The sequence below is a fragment of the Falco naumanni genome, chromosome 5 (genome assembly GCF_017639655.2).
Source record: "Falco naumanni isolate bFalNau1 chromosome 5, bFalNau1.pat, whole genome shotgun sequence".
In the NCBI taxonomy this organism is placed as follows: Eukaryota; Metazoa; Chordata; class Aves; order Falconiformes; family Falconidae; genus Falco; species Falco naumanni.
In genome coordinates this window covers 49933397-49949428 of record NC_054058.1, presented here as the reverse complement: position 1 = coordinate 49949428, position 16032 = coordinate 49933397, and the positions used below count along the sequence as shown (strand labels likewise).

The 16032-nt window shown below is 37.5% G+C and overlaps 1 protein-coding gene across 1 annotated transcript in view; it reads right to left on the bottom strand.

The window, feature by feature from the left end:
- CNTN1 (contactin 1) overlaps positions 1–16032 on the bottom strand; it is a 245167-nt gene that overhangs the window by 25739 nt on the left and 203396 nt on the right. Inside the window, exons 19-21 of the mRNA XM_040596458.1 lie at positions 13974–14044; positions 8346–8580; positions 4652–4755 (exon numbers count right to left, since the gene is read on the bottom strand). Of these exons, the coding sequence (XP_040452392.1) occupies positions 4652–4755; positions 8346–8580; positions 13974–14044 (410 nt within the window). The remainder of the gene's footprint in view (positions 1–4651; positions 4756–8345; positions 8581–13973; positions 14045–16032) is intronic.

The window sequence follows — 16032 nt, the reverse complement described above, 5'->3', positions numbered from 1 at the left end:
CTGTAACGTAGACACACTCGTGAAATTCCGACTTATCAAGGTGGCTACTCTGCTGAGTCAACAGCTTCTGCCCCAAAATGAGTTAAGAATGTGGACCCAATCCATCCTGCAGGCTTCTCCAGCAAGGTGGCAACATCCCGTTGAATGGTTTCAGACTGGTATGGATATGAAACCATCACAATCATGTCAGCTGAAGGTCTGATTAAGATCTTCAAGTCAGATTTTTTTTTAAATATGATTATAATTAACAAACTTTTGCAGATAAACTGTTGTTGAATGCAACCAGCTGCATACCATAAGCTGTTAAGTGACTGACTCAAGTGTGAGAGGGTGTGTACATCTGGAGCTAGAGGACGTCATGTCTACCTCTGTCCCTATGTTAAAACAAGTTTCCAGCCTGCAGCGAAGGGATGTCTGTGAAGTTCTAGGTGGCCAAAAGTTTATTAGCTATGACAGGACCAATGGTAGCTTTGTTGTTGATATTAACTGGCTATTGAAGACTAATTTATTCATTTTTATTATGTTATATTATGCTAATTAAGTACCTGCTTTACCTAAAGATGGCAAATACTCTTTATGTGAAGCTTTTGTTAATCATGAGGCATATGCTAGAAGCCTTTGAATACCTCTGACTTGCAAAACTTTCTAGAATCCTACTGCTCATTTGCACTACAGTGATGCTAAAGGTGTAATGTAATGAGTAATATAGAACAGCAGACAAGACAAGCAAGAACAATGAATGAAAATGTAAATTACTTCACTGAGAGCACATTACATTTCAAGCAGAAGTAACATAATTTAAAAATTAAATTTAATTTAAATCCAAATATTATTGTTCTTGGCTGCAATGTTGTGGACAACTACTATAGTGTGTGAGCTGTGTGTGACAAACTCAGAATGTTCTTTTTTATCTTTTTATTTAATATACAGACATATCTACATATTTGGATCATTGTAACTACGTTTGAAGAGAAAAAAAATTGAAGTAAGATGACTCACTTGAAAGCTAAGAAAAGTACTGTATTCTTTACACTATTCCTACATTTCTCTTACTTATTATGCAAACAATTTCGAAGTTTCTTGAAATAACTTGGAAATTTATTTCACTTTCTTGCCTCTGTGGAAGTGACATCTAGAATTAAATGCCCCATTGTTTCAAGAGGTCGCATTTCCCCACTTTGCTCAGTAGTCCCTCTATTTTTCTTAAATTGCTTGGACAATAATCGTGGACAGCCAGCTTTTTCCTGATGCTCTGCATTTACCTTGTTAGGGTAATCCATAGGTAATGAATCCCCAGGGGACACAGGAGGGTATTTCACCCCAGCTCTAAAGTAGGTGATAAACCAACACTGATCTGTGGGAAGGAATGCCTCAGCCATCATGAATTAGTGCAGCCCTCCATGCTAAAATCAGGGAAAAACATTCTCTTACATGGTCCTCTCTTTCATTCAAATTTTAATATACTGAAATACATCAGAAATTGTTTCTGTACGTATGATGAAACAATAGCTCTCATATTGATGGAAGTTTTACATAGGAGAGACATAAAAGAAATACTGTACTCATATTAAGAAAGAATGCTAATAGCATATTTCAGTAAACAAGGGACAATGGTGTTGAGTAGTGATAAATGTGTTTAATAAAATAAACATATCTCGCATAGAAGCAGTGGGAAATATGGATAGTGTCTTTGGTACTACATGCACAGAAGAGCTATGGCTTTTGGCAGGTTATTGTAAGAGCTCATAAATCTTAAATTCTCTGCATGGATGGAGATAGTTTTCATATTTTATCTCTTTTTTAAGTGTGAACAGAGGACACTCCTCTATAATGGCAAAATGTATCAGCTCACACTCATCACCATGAGGGCAGTCATCTTGACAGTATGCATTAGTGTCAAGAAAATCTGACTCCTCCTGGTGTGAAAAGCGTTGTGTCACAGGTGAAATACCTTCGGATACTTTGCTCAGGGTACTCCCACCTCTTAAACTCTAGCACTTAAAAGGTCAATCATGCAATTTTCAGGTAATAATAAAGACCAAAATGAAACTGAGAAGGCGTTCTGGTGAATGAGGGATTCTGCTAACCTGGTATTACAACTGAACAGTAATTAAAAATAAATATTGGAATATTTCTTGATGCGAATAGAAACATAGGCCTTCAGACATATTCACTGCAATTTTATAATGTAGTTTGAGTGCTCCTTCCCTCACAACTTGTATTGTAATTTCACAAAAGCTATCTGCAGCCTTGACCTTCCAGAAAAGCCCTGTCCTATCCTTCAGGACTGATGGGAGACCTGATCTTCAGAAGCACAAGACTTTCTTTTTGCTATCAATGTAAATGCACAGGCTTGTTCTTTGCTGCTTTTCTTTTTACTAGAACGAGACTGGTGATTGCTTTACAGAGAAAGATCTCAGAATTAACACCTTACTAAGCTCTGTGGGGCAGTAACTCATGCCTATCAAGTCTGTTTATTGCACAGACCAGGGGTCCTCAAACTACCGCCCGTGGGCCAGATACGGCCCCCCAGGGTCCTCAATCTGGCCCCCGGTATTTACAGAACCCCCCGCCCCCACTGGGGGTTGGGGGGGAAACCAAGCAGCCGCAGGTGACTGCCTGCCGCTGCATCCGCGCGCCGGCCCCCTGGTTAAAAAGTTTGAGGACCCCTGGCGTAGACAGATAGGAATTTTTTCCACAGTCCTGATAACTAGAAGACTGTTTTAGAAAAGGAGAAAAAAAGAGAAGAAATTCATATTTTAATGCCACTGCTCACTGTACATAAGCAAGCCACCCAGTTCACACTGGATTTGTGGAAGTGTAGTACTTCTCTAGGAATGAGTGGATGAAGCTACACTCCAGCTATCAAAATAAGGCTACACCCTGCACATCCATATTCTGTGTAGCAGAGGTCTCCACATTCCCAGAGTATCCTCACCTTTCCTCAAAACAGCAGTTACCTCTTTTCAACCCCAAGGATCCTCCATGATTCTTTCCAACTTTTCCCCTTTTGATTGACTGTTCTGTGCATCCTGTTCTTTCCTGCTGAATCCTCTCCCCTCCCTTCTTTCCCTGATGTTCCCTGACAGCAACTCAGATGGCTTCATGTAAAACAAAATAAAATTTTAAAAGTGGCCAGAAGTGGGTTGCCTGTGGGAATGTTCTTCCACCATGTTGTTTCCCCATTATCCTTACCCCTCCAGCCTTCTTACACTGTTCCCTGTTACAACTCAACATCCATCATCACGTTCTATCGCTACTGCCGTCCCAGCCTCTCCCAGCACTCTTTGCTGCCACTCTCTCCACACCCCACAAGTCCCTCGGTATGTGCCTGCTGAGCGTCTGTTCTGCTTATCAAGGTGCACAGGCTTTGTGCCCAGTCTCCTTGCAGACTGCCCAGCTCAGGACTGCAACACTGCTACATGGCTGGCTGGCTCGAGCTCACAGATGTGGGCACTCCACTTAGCTCTCAGTTATGATCATGGATTTGTCTACCCTATCCTAGTTGCACAGTCCCTAAAGAAACACCAAACCAACGGGCTGTTTTAGTAAATTAGGAGTTACCGTTGATGTCAGTGTCTTAATTTCAAACCCAGTGTCTGCTTGTAATTTTAAAACTTTATGCATGTACTGTGTAGAATCAAGCTTATATGGGACACTATACTACTTCCTATTGAGACCTTCACTATGATCTTGTTACAGTATACCAAAAGTATTACATAAATCTCATGGAGACAGAAACAGAGATCAGGAAACATAGAAACAAGTACTACTAATGAAAAGACCATTTATTCATAGATTTCAGTTATAAAATACATTCCATGAGGTTACTCCACATTTGTATGTGCTCATTTTGGAACACAGCAGCTACCAGCAAGCAGCCAACAACTTAAATCACCAAGCAGATCACTAACAAACTAAGGCCCAAATCCCTGTTCTGGAGTGCAGCCAAAGTAAGCCAGTTGTGCACTGCAGTGTTTGTCAGCATCCACTATGTGTGGATGATGTTAAGACTTCCCTGCTGGAGTACTAGGTGGCCATTTCTGGTTGCATCCACCCTGTGGCTGTTGTCATCTCTGTACAAGGACAAGAACAATTTTTACTGGTAGTACCACTTAGCCTTGGAGCAGATGAACATACCTCGAAGCTCTTTTTCACATGGAGAACAGTAACCAGGAACAAACCACTGTTGTCTTGCACAATAGCACTATCTCTGTTATACTCGATTGTGGGCATCTGTCATATAGTCCCAGTTACTATAGGATTTGTAGGTGAATTATATTAATAACTTAAATGGGCCACAAGTTAGTTACTATTTCATGCCCTTGTCGACAATTGCACCCGAAACTTAATTTCAGTATGGTTTGAGAAGGTACAGATAAGCATTCAACTATGTAACATAGAGTAGATTCTTTTATGAAATAATGCTGCCTTTTTTCAGTTGAATAGTGAGCACATACATTTGTTCATGTTTTAATAATAAAAGTACACAGCGCCAAAAATGTTTCTCAGGATGTGAGATCTGTATAGCAAATGACAACTGAAGAGAAGTGAACCCTAAGAGACAGAAGGCTAGAGTAGAAATTATTCTTGCATTTAACTACTGAAATTAAATGAATGAAAAGATATACTGTGTCACCTCTAAACTCACCTGATATCCTTCCACAGATTTATCAGAAACATGATGCCAAGAAACAGACATTTCAGAAGATGATAAAACTTTTACACTCACATCTGTAGGTATTTCAGTTGGAGCTGAAAGATGAAACACATGTTAAATACACAATCTCGTACAGTGATATTGTTATACTCACTTACAGGGGCTCTTCTCACCTTCAGTATTCTGTATTATTTTCTTTGTATCAGGGACCCAAGTGTGTTAGATTTTAATCTGGTTTTACTTGAGTAAACTTTAAATTCAGTGATTATCTGTATGGGAAATGACTATAAAAACAAAGCAATGATCCTATTACTTGGCTCAGACTATGTATTTTTATGCTTTAACAGACTCCATGCTAAAAGTTGTGTAAATTAAAACCAGGCTTTGATAAATAGAACGAAGCATACAGTGATCTTTCAGTAAATTGGACAGCAGCTCACAGATTATATACATCAGATTTTTAAAGCTAGTTACACACAAATATTAATGTGTATGTCACTTAGTCACGATGATACCAAGTTTTTATGAGACCAGATATTAGATATAGAGCTGGCCAGTGGCACATATAAACTTTAACATAGGTGTGAAATAACCCAAGAGCACCCTCCTGTCACCCACACATCACCCAACTGATTTTTTGTGTGTTCTTAGTTCTGGAGAGTAGCCCACACAGAATACAGACGATCATAATGAGATACACTTTTATTCAGGAGTTAAAATATTAAGTTCTCATTTCATTATAAGAAGCTGTTAATTTCACTGCTGCTTGCATTTTAAGTGAGGGATTTAAAAAGGCATAAACCTAACAATGTTTATAAAAGAAAAAAGTTATCCAAGCTAAGAACAGTTCTCTGTCCTGAATCTTTTGAAACAAGTTGCAACAGACAGGCATGGCAGCCTGAGCTGAGGAAAAGCTTTCACATAGTTAAACCTTCCAACTGGGCATCCAGTCAACTATGCATCAAAACAGCCACTGTTAAGAAAAAAATCAGTTACATCTCTCATGAAAAGTATCCTAGGCAACAAAATAATCTTATATGCAAAGTTACCTTTTGTAATTGTCTTTCAATGGCTGTTAATAATGCAAATGTGTAATTTTAAAATTATATATTATTGCAATATTGTTTTCACAATGACAGGCATTTAGATAAGCAAAAGGCCTGTGCATTCATTACTAGCAGTCATTACTCTCAACTAGCAACAGCAGGTAGTTGTCAGATATGCAACTTGGCCTAACACACGTGGGAACACAGAAACTCCTCAGTCACCAAAGTGAATAAAGATGCCCACAGTTAGACACACACACACATACATATATTACAAAATACGCAACTTAGTGGAAAAGCTGTCATTAAATTTATGTATGTATGCATATTTATACATATGCGTACAGAATATTGTCTGATCATATTGCTTTAAAATCTCACTAATACCTTTGAGAAGTTGTGTTGTCTGATGGTAGTAACAGCACCTGCTGATTCAGAGGTACAGAAGTATGGGTGGAATAGATGTGACCATCTAATCTATTCCCAAATCACTGTCAGACTCTTCTCCACTGTATCAATTACAGAATTTGCCAAAATGTTTCATATTGAAATGTTCCAACTACCAGGGATTTTGCTGATACAATATTCTAAACAATATTTCATCTGCTTATGATTGTTTATGAACTCCAAATAATTTATATGCCTATTTGGCATTTATGTTCTATAAATATTTTGCAGTCTCTCCTGAGCCAACAAGATGATCTCAGCTCCTTTTCTCCAGCTCTCTAATTCAATAATTCTACCAATAAATGAAGCAATCACACAGGCCTCACAATATGTTAGCTTCACTGAAAATACAGTGGTCATCACATAATTATCTTCTGGGTGTAACTATACAAAGTTAAGGCTGAGACCCAGTAAGCATGCTACAAGGTTTGAAGGTGACTTTGTATGAGTTCTGAGGCCAGCACAAAACTACAGAATGCTCTGCGTAATAACTCCCCTTACACCTATTAGAAAAATTCCTTCTAACCCACCCTGCAGTTCCTGGATTTGATATGGTCAGCTGTGAGCACTACTGGTAAGGTTTGGAGCACTGTGAGTTTGACTGTTTTGGTGACTCTTGTGCTTGAAATCAAAGAAAAGAAGTAAGTTCACTGGGCTTCTATTCCTTTTGCTTCCTGCATCTGGCATTACTTCACCACAAGTACTTCTACAAAGCATCTGGACTTTGCTAAAGTCTATGTTAGAACATCAGCAGCCACTGAAGTGACTTCTTTATCTGTGCGCTACTGCATGTTTGCTTTTTCCTCTGTCTTTTGGAGCTACTAGGCTATGCCATGTTTCTGAACTTAAGAGAGCTGTACAAACACACTGCTATCCATGACATGGTTGATACAATCCTAAAATGAACACGTGGGAGCTTATCAGTCAGCTGTTCATAACCTCCCTGAAAAAGGATGGATATTGAAATGTTATTTGGCAGACACGGCTTTTACTACACCATAGCTATTTACTAACTCATTCATACAAATGCGAAACCAATCATTCTGCTGCTGCAGCAGCTATTGAAGATGAAATGCTAAGGTACGCTTTTCTGAGAATAAGGATTAGTATGAACCTCTTCAGACAGCGAAGTGTTGCTAGCTTGAATCCTGATTTATTGTAAGAAACAAAAGGACTATTTTATCTTTTCTCTGTGTGTGGGCAATTTGTGTGCAAAGTTCCCATTAGAGCCAATGGCAATCATGGACATAAATCTCCCATAAAGTACACAGAGTAAAGAACAGAGTCGGAAGTGTGAGAATGTGGCCCTGTTATCATATCCCTCCTCTTGGCTCTTTGTTCTGGATCTGTTGACTTTGTGAAGGAGATTCTGCTCTATGGAAAGAAAAATATGAGCAATTCCTTGGCTTTCTGGCAGAAATTAATAAACCACATTTTCTTGTAACAGGCTTGAGTGATTATGTTGCAATTAGGAGTTGTATATATTTCTTCTGATTTAAGGTAAACATTCTTCTAGTACTTTCACTCTCCCGCTAAGTTTGGAAATGTCACTTAAACCTCAATCCTAATGATCACAGCAAATGAAATAATTCCAGTAAGAATTAGAAAAAGTTTTTAGTGAAATGTCAAAGAGGTTTTCATTAAATTATTCACTTAATAGCTCTAACATCCAAACCAGAACAAAGAATGTGGCAGGGATAATTTATATTAGAGTCTAAACATGCTGGAAATATAACTAGATACAAATGAACTATCATTCCCTCACATTTTTGAGATAAATTCTGATACTGATCTACTAGAATAATAGGCTTTAGTGTGGTCCATTAAGAAGAAAAAAATTACACATATGTCAAATACACAGACACTGTTGGATAATGATGCAAATGTTTTAGGCAATCAATATGAAGATCATAATTTCTTTTTTAAAATTATTAAATCTTTTAACAAGCTTTGTGAACAATCATGAATGCTTCTGTGTATTGCTCACTGCCAGCAAGTACAATCAAGTGCTCTGCATCACATGGAAAACAGAGTCTGAAGTTGTTTATTCAGAACAACTGTGAGAGTTTTGTGGGAGCAATATACACATTCCTTGCTATATAAATCAGTGTCAAGGACCAGGTTCTCTATATTGATGTTGGTAGTAATGATCTGGACCCTCAGTGTAAAACTTATCTGGAACCTTTACTCACCATCTTGTGCTGAATATATGACAGCAGTGAGACTGAATGGTCCATCCCCTTTGTTGTTAAAAGCTTTCACTTTTACTTGATACTGGGTTGAAGGTGGCATTGATTCATCCTTGTGGACATACCGGCCAATTTCAGGATTAGTAACTGTAACTCTTCTCCATTCTTTATCACCAAATGGCTTGAAAGCCACTATATAACCAAAGTTATTGCCATAGTGGTACTCTCTTGACAAAGGCTAAAGAGGCAGAAGATAAAACATTAATTTTTGTAGCCATCTCAACAAATGGATCTCTAATGAAAAATAAACAATACAGAAAGCAGTGGCATGTTCATTGTAAAAACACTGAACTAAAGTTCCATTTTCTCCTGGTTTGCTTCTATGGTTTTCTCCCACCTCCTTTAAAAATATACCATCTTCATTATGCAGATTTGCAGTAGTAGCATATCTGCTACTAAAACATTTCAAGATCTTGTTCCTCACCCAAACTCAGTGCAAGGCACACCACGTTATCTCCTATAGAAAGAAAACAAGAATGACTGTGTACTAAAAATTTTATCAGCTGTAGCTAGGAAAAAGACTTTCTTAAGGAGTAAGTGATAATGGATATATAACACAGACACACTGTGCAAGTATATGGGTCCATGTACATGTCTGTAGATAGATACTCTTGTGGAACAGAGAGAGAGAAGAGAAAATTTATGCTGGCCCAGATTATATTAATTTACCTAAAGCTGATCACCTAGGCAACTGGCACAGCTGATGAAGAGGGATGGACATGTTCAAAGAATGATTCATCCTACCACTTCTCACTGATGATGGAGGTGGGTCCAGTTGCTGGTTTAGACTATCTACCTAGTTTATAACTGGAAAAAGTTTAAGTGAAATGATTCTCACTTTCAGCATAAGTATTAAAAGGAACGTATGCAAAATATTTCTTAAAACTATAGCTAATTTCCTATACCTAGGAATACTGGAAAATATAAAATTATGAAAGACAATCTACTATAATGAATTTTCCTTCATTTACCAAAGCTCTACATTTAGTGATCCCTCCTCAGTCCATGGAGTCTTTTACACAACTGCTAGACAGTGCACCCAAAGGGTCAAAATCATGTTGCTCATCAGTGCATCTGAAGGCTGACTGGAAGCAACTTTTTAAAAAAAAACCTTCCTGCATCACCTTCATCATAGCTTACATATTGTAAACCTCACAGAGATGAAATAACTTATCTTGAGGCAAAGGTCATGAATCAGTGCAACAAACAGAAATTAATTATTCTCCTTAGGTGTTTGCCCACTACTGTAGCACTTCAGCCAACATGTATGGAGATATTCTGAGCAAGGACTTATGGACCTTAGATATTAATAGTGGAACAAGCCCAGAAAAACCCTAGCTCAGTAATTCTGATGTTAGTATTTGTTTGAAGCTGGAATGAAACTCCAAAGATTCTCTGAGAAAAAAATAATTGGTGAAAACATTAGATTTTTGGAACAATAGAAACATTCCAATTTTGACTTCAGAAATATAATGCATGGATTAGAACATTAGTATACATAATTCAACAAGAAAAAAATTAAGCCAAACACAGAGGCTGGAAATCAAAATCTGAAAAATGTCTGAGAAGGACATAGGAACAATGATGGAACTTCTTTTCTTCATGAAAAAGCTTCCAAGAGAAATGTACAGAATTAGACCAAAGGCTGCGACTTCTGCCTTATTCAACTTAAGGTTAACTGACCCTTGCCCTGGGTATGCTAGCTGTCAGATCCTATTGCATCCCATTTTCTCTGTTGCTGCTGTGAAGTTTCACTACTCTGCAACATCAGAGCTGAAGTTACAAGAATAACAAAACAGCAATACTAAAAGCAGGCAACCTTCAGCTGGTTGAGGACAGAAAGCTGGTTCGAGATGAAGCTCCCTATACACAGTGCTTCAGCAGGGGATCATCATTGCATACAAGCAGTTGGGTGAGTAAGGACCAGCATCCAACAGGATTTACCATCTGCAGAGTTCAGTAGCCAGTAGGTTTCCTCTTGCTTGCTGTTCTTTTTTCCCCATATTTAACTGCATCTCTAGCAGAACAGTGGCTAAGTTCAACCAAAAACCAGAAAGTGGCCTCAGCACACCATGATCAGGGTTGGGCCCTAGTCCTTCTAGTACACGCAGTACGTATGGACAATCTTCTGGCCTGAGTGCCACTTGCTTCCTGGGTGGGTACTCTAACGATGACTCCATGTTGCAGAAGACAAGTGGCTGATGCAGCTGACTGCAGTTCTCTAGATACATAATTTCTTTGGCTTTTTGAGGGAACACAGGTGAAATGACAATATATGTCAAATCTGAATTATAATGAAGTTTTAGATAGTGGAAACATGCTACCTACAACATGACTTCTGAGAACACATGAATGCCTTAAGTATAATTGGTAATTATCTCTCTGCCAAGAGATTAAATTCAAGAAACCCCTCATGTGAAAAAAGAGATGGATATTTGGTCTCTAGTTGTGATGCAAACAAGCCACTAGGTGAAGACTTTAACTAAAAATCAGCTATGAAAAAAACCCCAACCCAAACGACTAGATAATCTATTTTATATGCATATTTTTTTCCTGTGTCAGGCCTATTCTGAGTGTGCCTATTGGATGAGGTATTACTCATGTTTTCGTTGGTTTTCTACCTCAGGTCTGACTGCAGATTAGGTAAAAACTGGATGCTGAGTTTCCCAGAACAGCTAATGTACCTTCATGTACCGAAGTTTAGATTCATAGGCAACCTTGCAATTCAAAAAGTAGATTTCACGGACTGGGTCACCTTTGATAGCTCGTCTTCTGAATCTGTCATTGTATGTAGCTGCTTAAACAAGAATCCTACCTCATATGCCAAAGCAAGCAGCCTGGATGCAGCCCTAGACTCAGAATGATTTTTAGCCAGAGCAAACTTTAGAAAGCCAGGACTGGCTTAAAAATTATATTCTAGAAGGTCTGAAATAAAATGTTGAAAACAGCCTGCCCTCCAACAGTTGTACATAATAAGTAGGTATACGTAGCTGAATAGTTTGTAGTATCCAATAAAAACTTTGAAAAACAAAATAGAAGAGGGAAAGACAAATGGGGGAAAACGAGGAAGAATGGGCATGCCACTCCTAGCTCTTTCTCAGTTCTTTCAAAACAAGACTTAGAAGAGCTTTGATTGCATCTCTGGCTGTCTCATTCAACCTGGGCTTATGAATCATAGCAAAAGCTGAAAGAGGGTTGGCAGCAAAATATGAACCTGCCATACATTTTGTTCTTCTGTTCTTAATTAAGGACTATTTTGAGTAGCATATGCAAATGTCAGCACATTTGAGGGAATCAATATACACCTTTATCTTAGCCTTACAGATAGATATATTGTTGTCTGTCAGACAGGCTCCATAAATCCAATGCCTCTATTCAAAAACACTTGCTAGACATAGTATTCAAGATTCTTGGGAAGTAAATATTTGATGCCATACTTAATTTGTCTGACTAAATGAGCTACTCATTACAAAACAGATATAAAAAGCTTGACATTAGGTAAGAGAAATGATTGGAATATAAATCTACTTGGGTGTATAGGAAAGACCGAAATGATCTTGTACTTCAGATCTTGCCTTAGTCACTATTCTCTTGACTACATTTTTCTTTTTTTCAGTTTGGTCATAGCCAAAATTTCACTGTATTGAAAATGCCATGAGTACGGGTCTTTACAGACAATGCAAGAAGTAGCTCTGTAGTTCATTAAAGTTTTTATAAGACAGCACTTGTGAAAAAATGATAAAATAATCTAGGTCTTGTGCAACTGTCCATTGTGTGTGTTCTCATTTGACTTTGGCTCTTCAAAAATAAACACAGTTCAGAATCAAACCAGTTAGGACACATCTACTTCCTAACCTATTGCTAGTGGAACTAAGCAATAACCTTTTCAATATAGTTTAACAGAAGTGTGGATCTTCCTTTTCCAGAAACTTAGAAATTTTTTCTGTATGGTAAATTGATTGCTGAAATAGTTAGGAAGACTGAATAAATATTTTGAGCTGAATTAAAAAGAAAACCAAAACAGGAAAGCCCAAATCTATTAGCCCAAACATATGGCTGACTATTTCTGTGTCATACTTGAGAACTTTTCTGAAGAGGTATGATCAACCTTTAATACAAAAAGGAAATATGCGTATGGAGTAAAATTTGTACATTCACAAGGAGGATCCCTACACGACAATGCCAAAGTTGCTGTTGGAATTAGGACATCTTTATATTGCTTCCCACAAGAAAAAGCACTCTTCATAGAGGTAAATAAGCTGCTACATCTAAACCAAATTATTCCGCAAAAGACAGAACTGACATAACGTACCTTATGTGCCTCATAGCTTTATGAAGGTGGACAGAGAGGTCAATAGAAAGATCAACTTGGTAATCTTTTCAAGCATAGCATTTAATTGCCTTTCTTTGAGAGGTAATGCTTCTGTAACGGTGTTTTTACTGGATACTGATAGGCTCTGACATGAACCAGATAGGCTTTTTTTCACTTTATTCCTTCTCTTTAGCTTTCCCAAATACCCTTCAGAAGACTTCAACTCTCTCTTCCTGCAACTTTTGCCTACACAACAATTTTGCTTATAAATCCTTATCCTCTCCTGTTCTGGGTTTTGCTTCCTTCCTATATTCTTATCTCTTTTCCATTCTTCCTTGTTCTCTTTTCCCTACAGTATAGGTAAATTTAAGCAAACATTGTTTCAATACCAGAATGAAGACAGCATTTCTGCATATAGCGATATAGACAAGACTTTTAAAAGACAAAATATCATGGACTGAATACTATGGTACATGAGAGGGATGAACTTTTCAAAACACTCTGCTTAGTGAAAATGTCTTCTAGTAACACTGATTTTTTAAACTTTTAATTCCATTATTTTTGTGATTAACATTTTATCTCTGTCCTTCTCCCCTTTCTTTTTTTTGCTTAATACATAATCATTAAAGAAAAATTAAAGGCTCAAAGAACACCATCAGTACGTGGATATCAATGAATGGCTAGTGTGCTATGAAGCAATATTGTTTTGTGCCATCAGTCACATTAGCATTAAATAAAACATAAATTGTCAATATACAAGGATTTCTTTAAAACTCCAGTTAATAATTATGACAGGCTATTTTATAGAATGGTAATGCATTTTCTTTTTTTTTAATAAAGCTTCTAAAGCTGTGCACAGGACATTGAAGTCATAATCAAGACATTACGCTTGTAGTTATAGTAAGCAAATCTGCATGCTGTTTAGACTGTAACTTTAAAAAGAGCCTCAAAGAAAGATAAAATATGCAGAATTTTCGAAAGTATTTACATCAATGCATTATCATAGTATGTGTTTCAATCTCTTTGAAACATACTTAAAATGTTTTAGCTCATATTTTAGAAATGTCCAATACGTAAGCATCTAAAATATGGTCTTCCCCATTCCTTTTTATGTATTTTTATGAGAAAAGTCTGAAAACCTATATACTGTGTACAAATCCTGCTCTCGCAGGAGCCAATGACTAAACATTCATGGGTTTCAGGAGTGAGATCAGATACAAAGAAATACAAGTTTTGTGCCCTCTCAGTGCAATACCTACCATCCATGTTATTGTCAGCTCTCGATTGCTTCCACCCCCTCCTCCGACATCAGAAGGAGCCACATTAGGAGCTAGAAAAACAGAAGAGACAAGAAAAATGACTACAAAGTATGTAGTCAGTAAAAATATCACTATTTACTTTTCACCAGCACTGCCAATGAGCACACATAGCACACAGAATTAAAATGATAGTCTGTAATAGCTGTGGTCTGGCCAAGGCTAATGTATACCTACTGCTGCAGGATACATGCCAGTTCTAACCATAGCTAGCAATCATTCTTCTTTTTAACTATGTTCTCTACAAATATTTAATTGAATATTCAGAAACAGAACACTCCTCATAGGTCTTAAGAGAAGCACTGCGTATTTTTCTTGTGTTTCCTCAGACATTGGTACGGCAAGTGCTCAAGCACCCAGGACTTGCACATATATTTACCTTAACAGAGTGTAATCAGTTCCATGTACTTCAATGGATTTACTCGCAATGTGATAGGTTAAACCCAGGGATATATCTTTGAAGCACTGGCATCCTAATCCCATTCTAGATTAGTGGTACATGACCCTTTGATTGGCAAGTTCAGAATGGGTAGATGCTCACAAGTGAAGCTGGTATAGCACTTAGTAATTTACTAATTGCATTTTACACTGATATTCTGTGTAATGAAATATAATCTGTTGATCCATCATTAGCGCACAGCCAAGTGGTAAAGCGGGATACTCTGAAGGACTCCATTACAAATCATTCCTATATTCTCATTTCTGTGAGACTCTGCACTGTGTGATGATTCTATTGCCATCCTTTATGGTGTTTGTGTATTTATTTGCTGTCACTCAATACCGAGGACACATAAAGTACCACTGAAAACTTAGAAAATGGTGACCTACCTATTGTGCTTTAAATAGGGCCCAGATGGTCGTGCATTAGCTATATGCCCTATCTACATGAACATGTTCTTTGTGTTAAAAACTCTTAAATGATCAGGTATTTTCTCCACTAATCAATGAACGTTACAAGATAGTAAGGGGACAGTTTCTAAGTGCTCTCACACTATTTAAGTAAAATGCTTTCTGAGGCCTTCTCTGAGGGTCAGCTGAGGAGAAACACAAAGCAGAGAAGAATTTTTAGAAAGAATAAAAATATATAACAATAAATTTGAAATTGAAATCAGCATTCGGTGCATGGTTTGTGTTATTTATTTCTAGTCTTCCAGAAAACAAATTAGTGGAGAATGAGGCTAAACATACATACCACGACAGAGGAATCTTAACATATTACTTGCCCTTGTTGTTACTGAAATACACAGTAGTCACACTATCTATTATAAGCATGTAACTTCAGTGCTAATTTAGAAGCAGAGGTTTGCTAGAATGCTTAGGCAGTCAAAGATATGCAGGATGCCAGAAAAGAGAAAAAAAGACTGTCTAATCATCCATTTCAAGAGACTCTCCCTCATTCTCTAAACCATTAAACCCAGGTTCCTCTTTCCACTAAGACCAGGTTACTAATTCAGACAGGTACACATACAACAATTACTCTAATGCATCCAGAAGTTAAAATACATAAAATCAGACTTTGACTCACTGAATTTCAAGACTTCACTGTGAAATGTGTTATTGATGAAGCAAGCAGATTTCATTAAAAAGAAAAATCACAGCACACACTCTTAGCATGCTAATAAAAGTTACTGAAATTACAGTTATCTACAAGGAGACTTCAAAATTGAAAAAGACACCCATAACATTTGAGATTAACAGACATTATCTGTCACTTATACAGTACAACAAAGATGCAGCACTGGTTGCTGCTGTTTAACACAGAACAGATGTTAAAAATAACTACACTGTGTGGATGTGAGTTGTTAGTGCAGTAAAATATTTACCTTCTTCAGATTTACATGAAAATGCACACACAGTACTCTTTCTGTAGTACCCTGGAAGTTGACAGTGCAACCCAAATCCTGTTGTTGGTACTCATAAAAAATTCCAGCTCCTGGCAGAAAATGCACTTGGGCACAGAAGTCCATCTGCAAACTGTTACTGATTTACACCCTATTTTGGC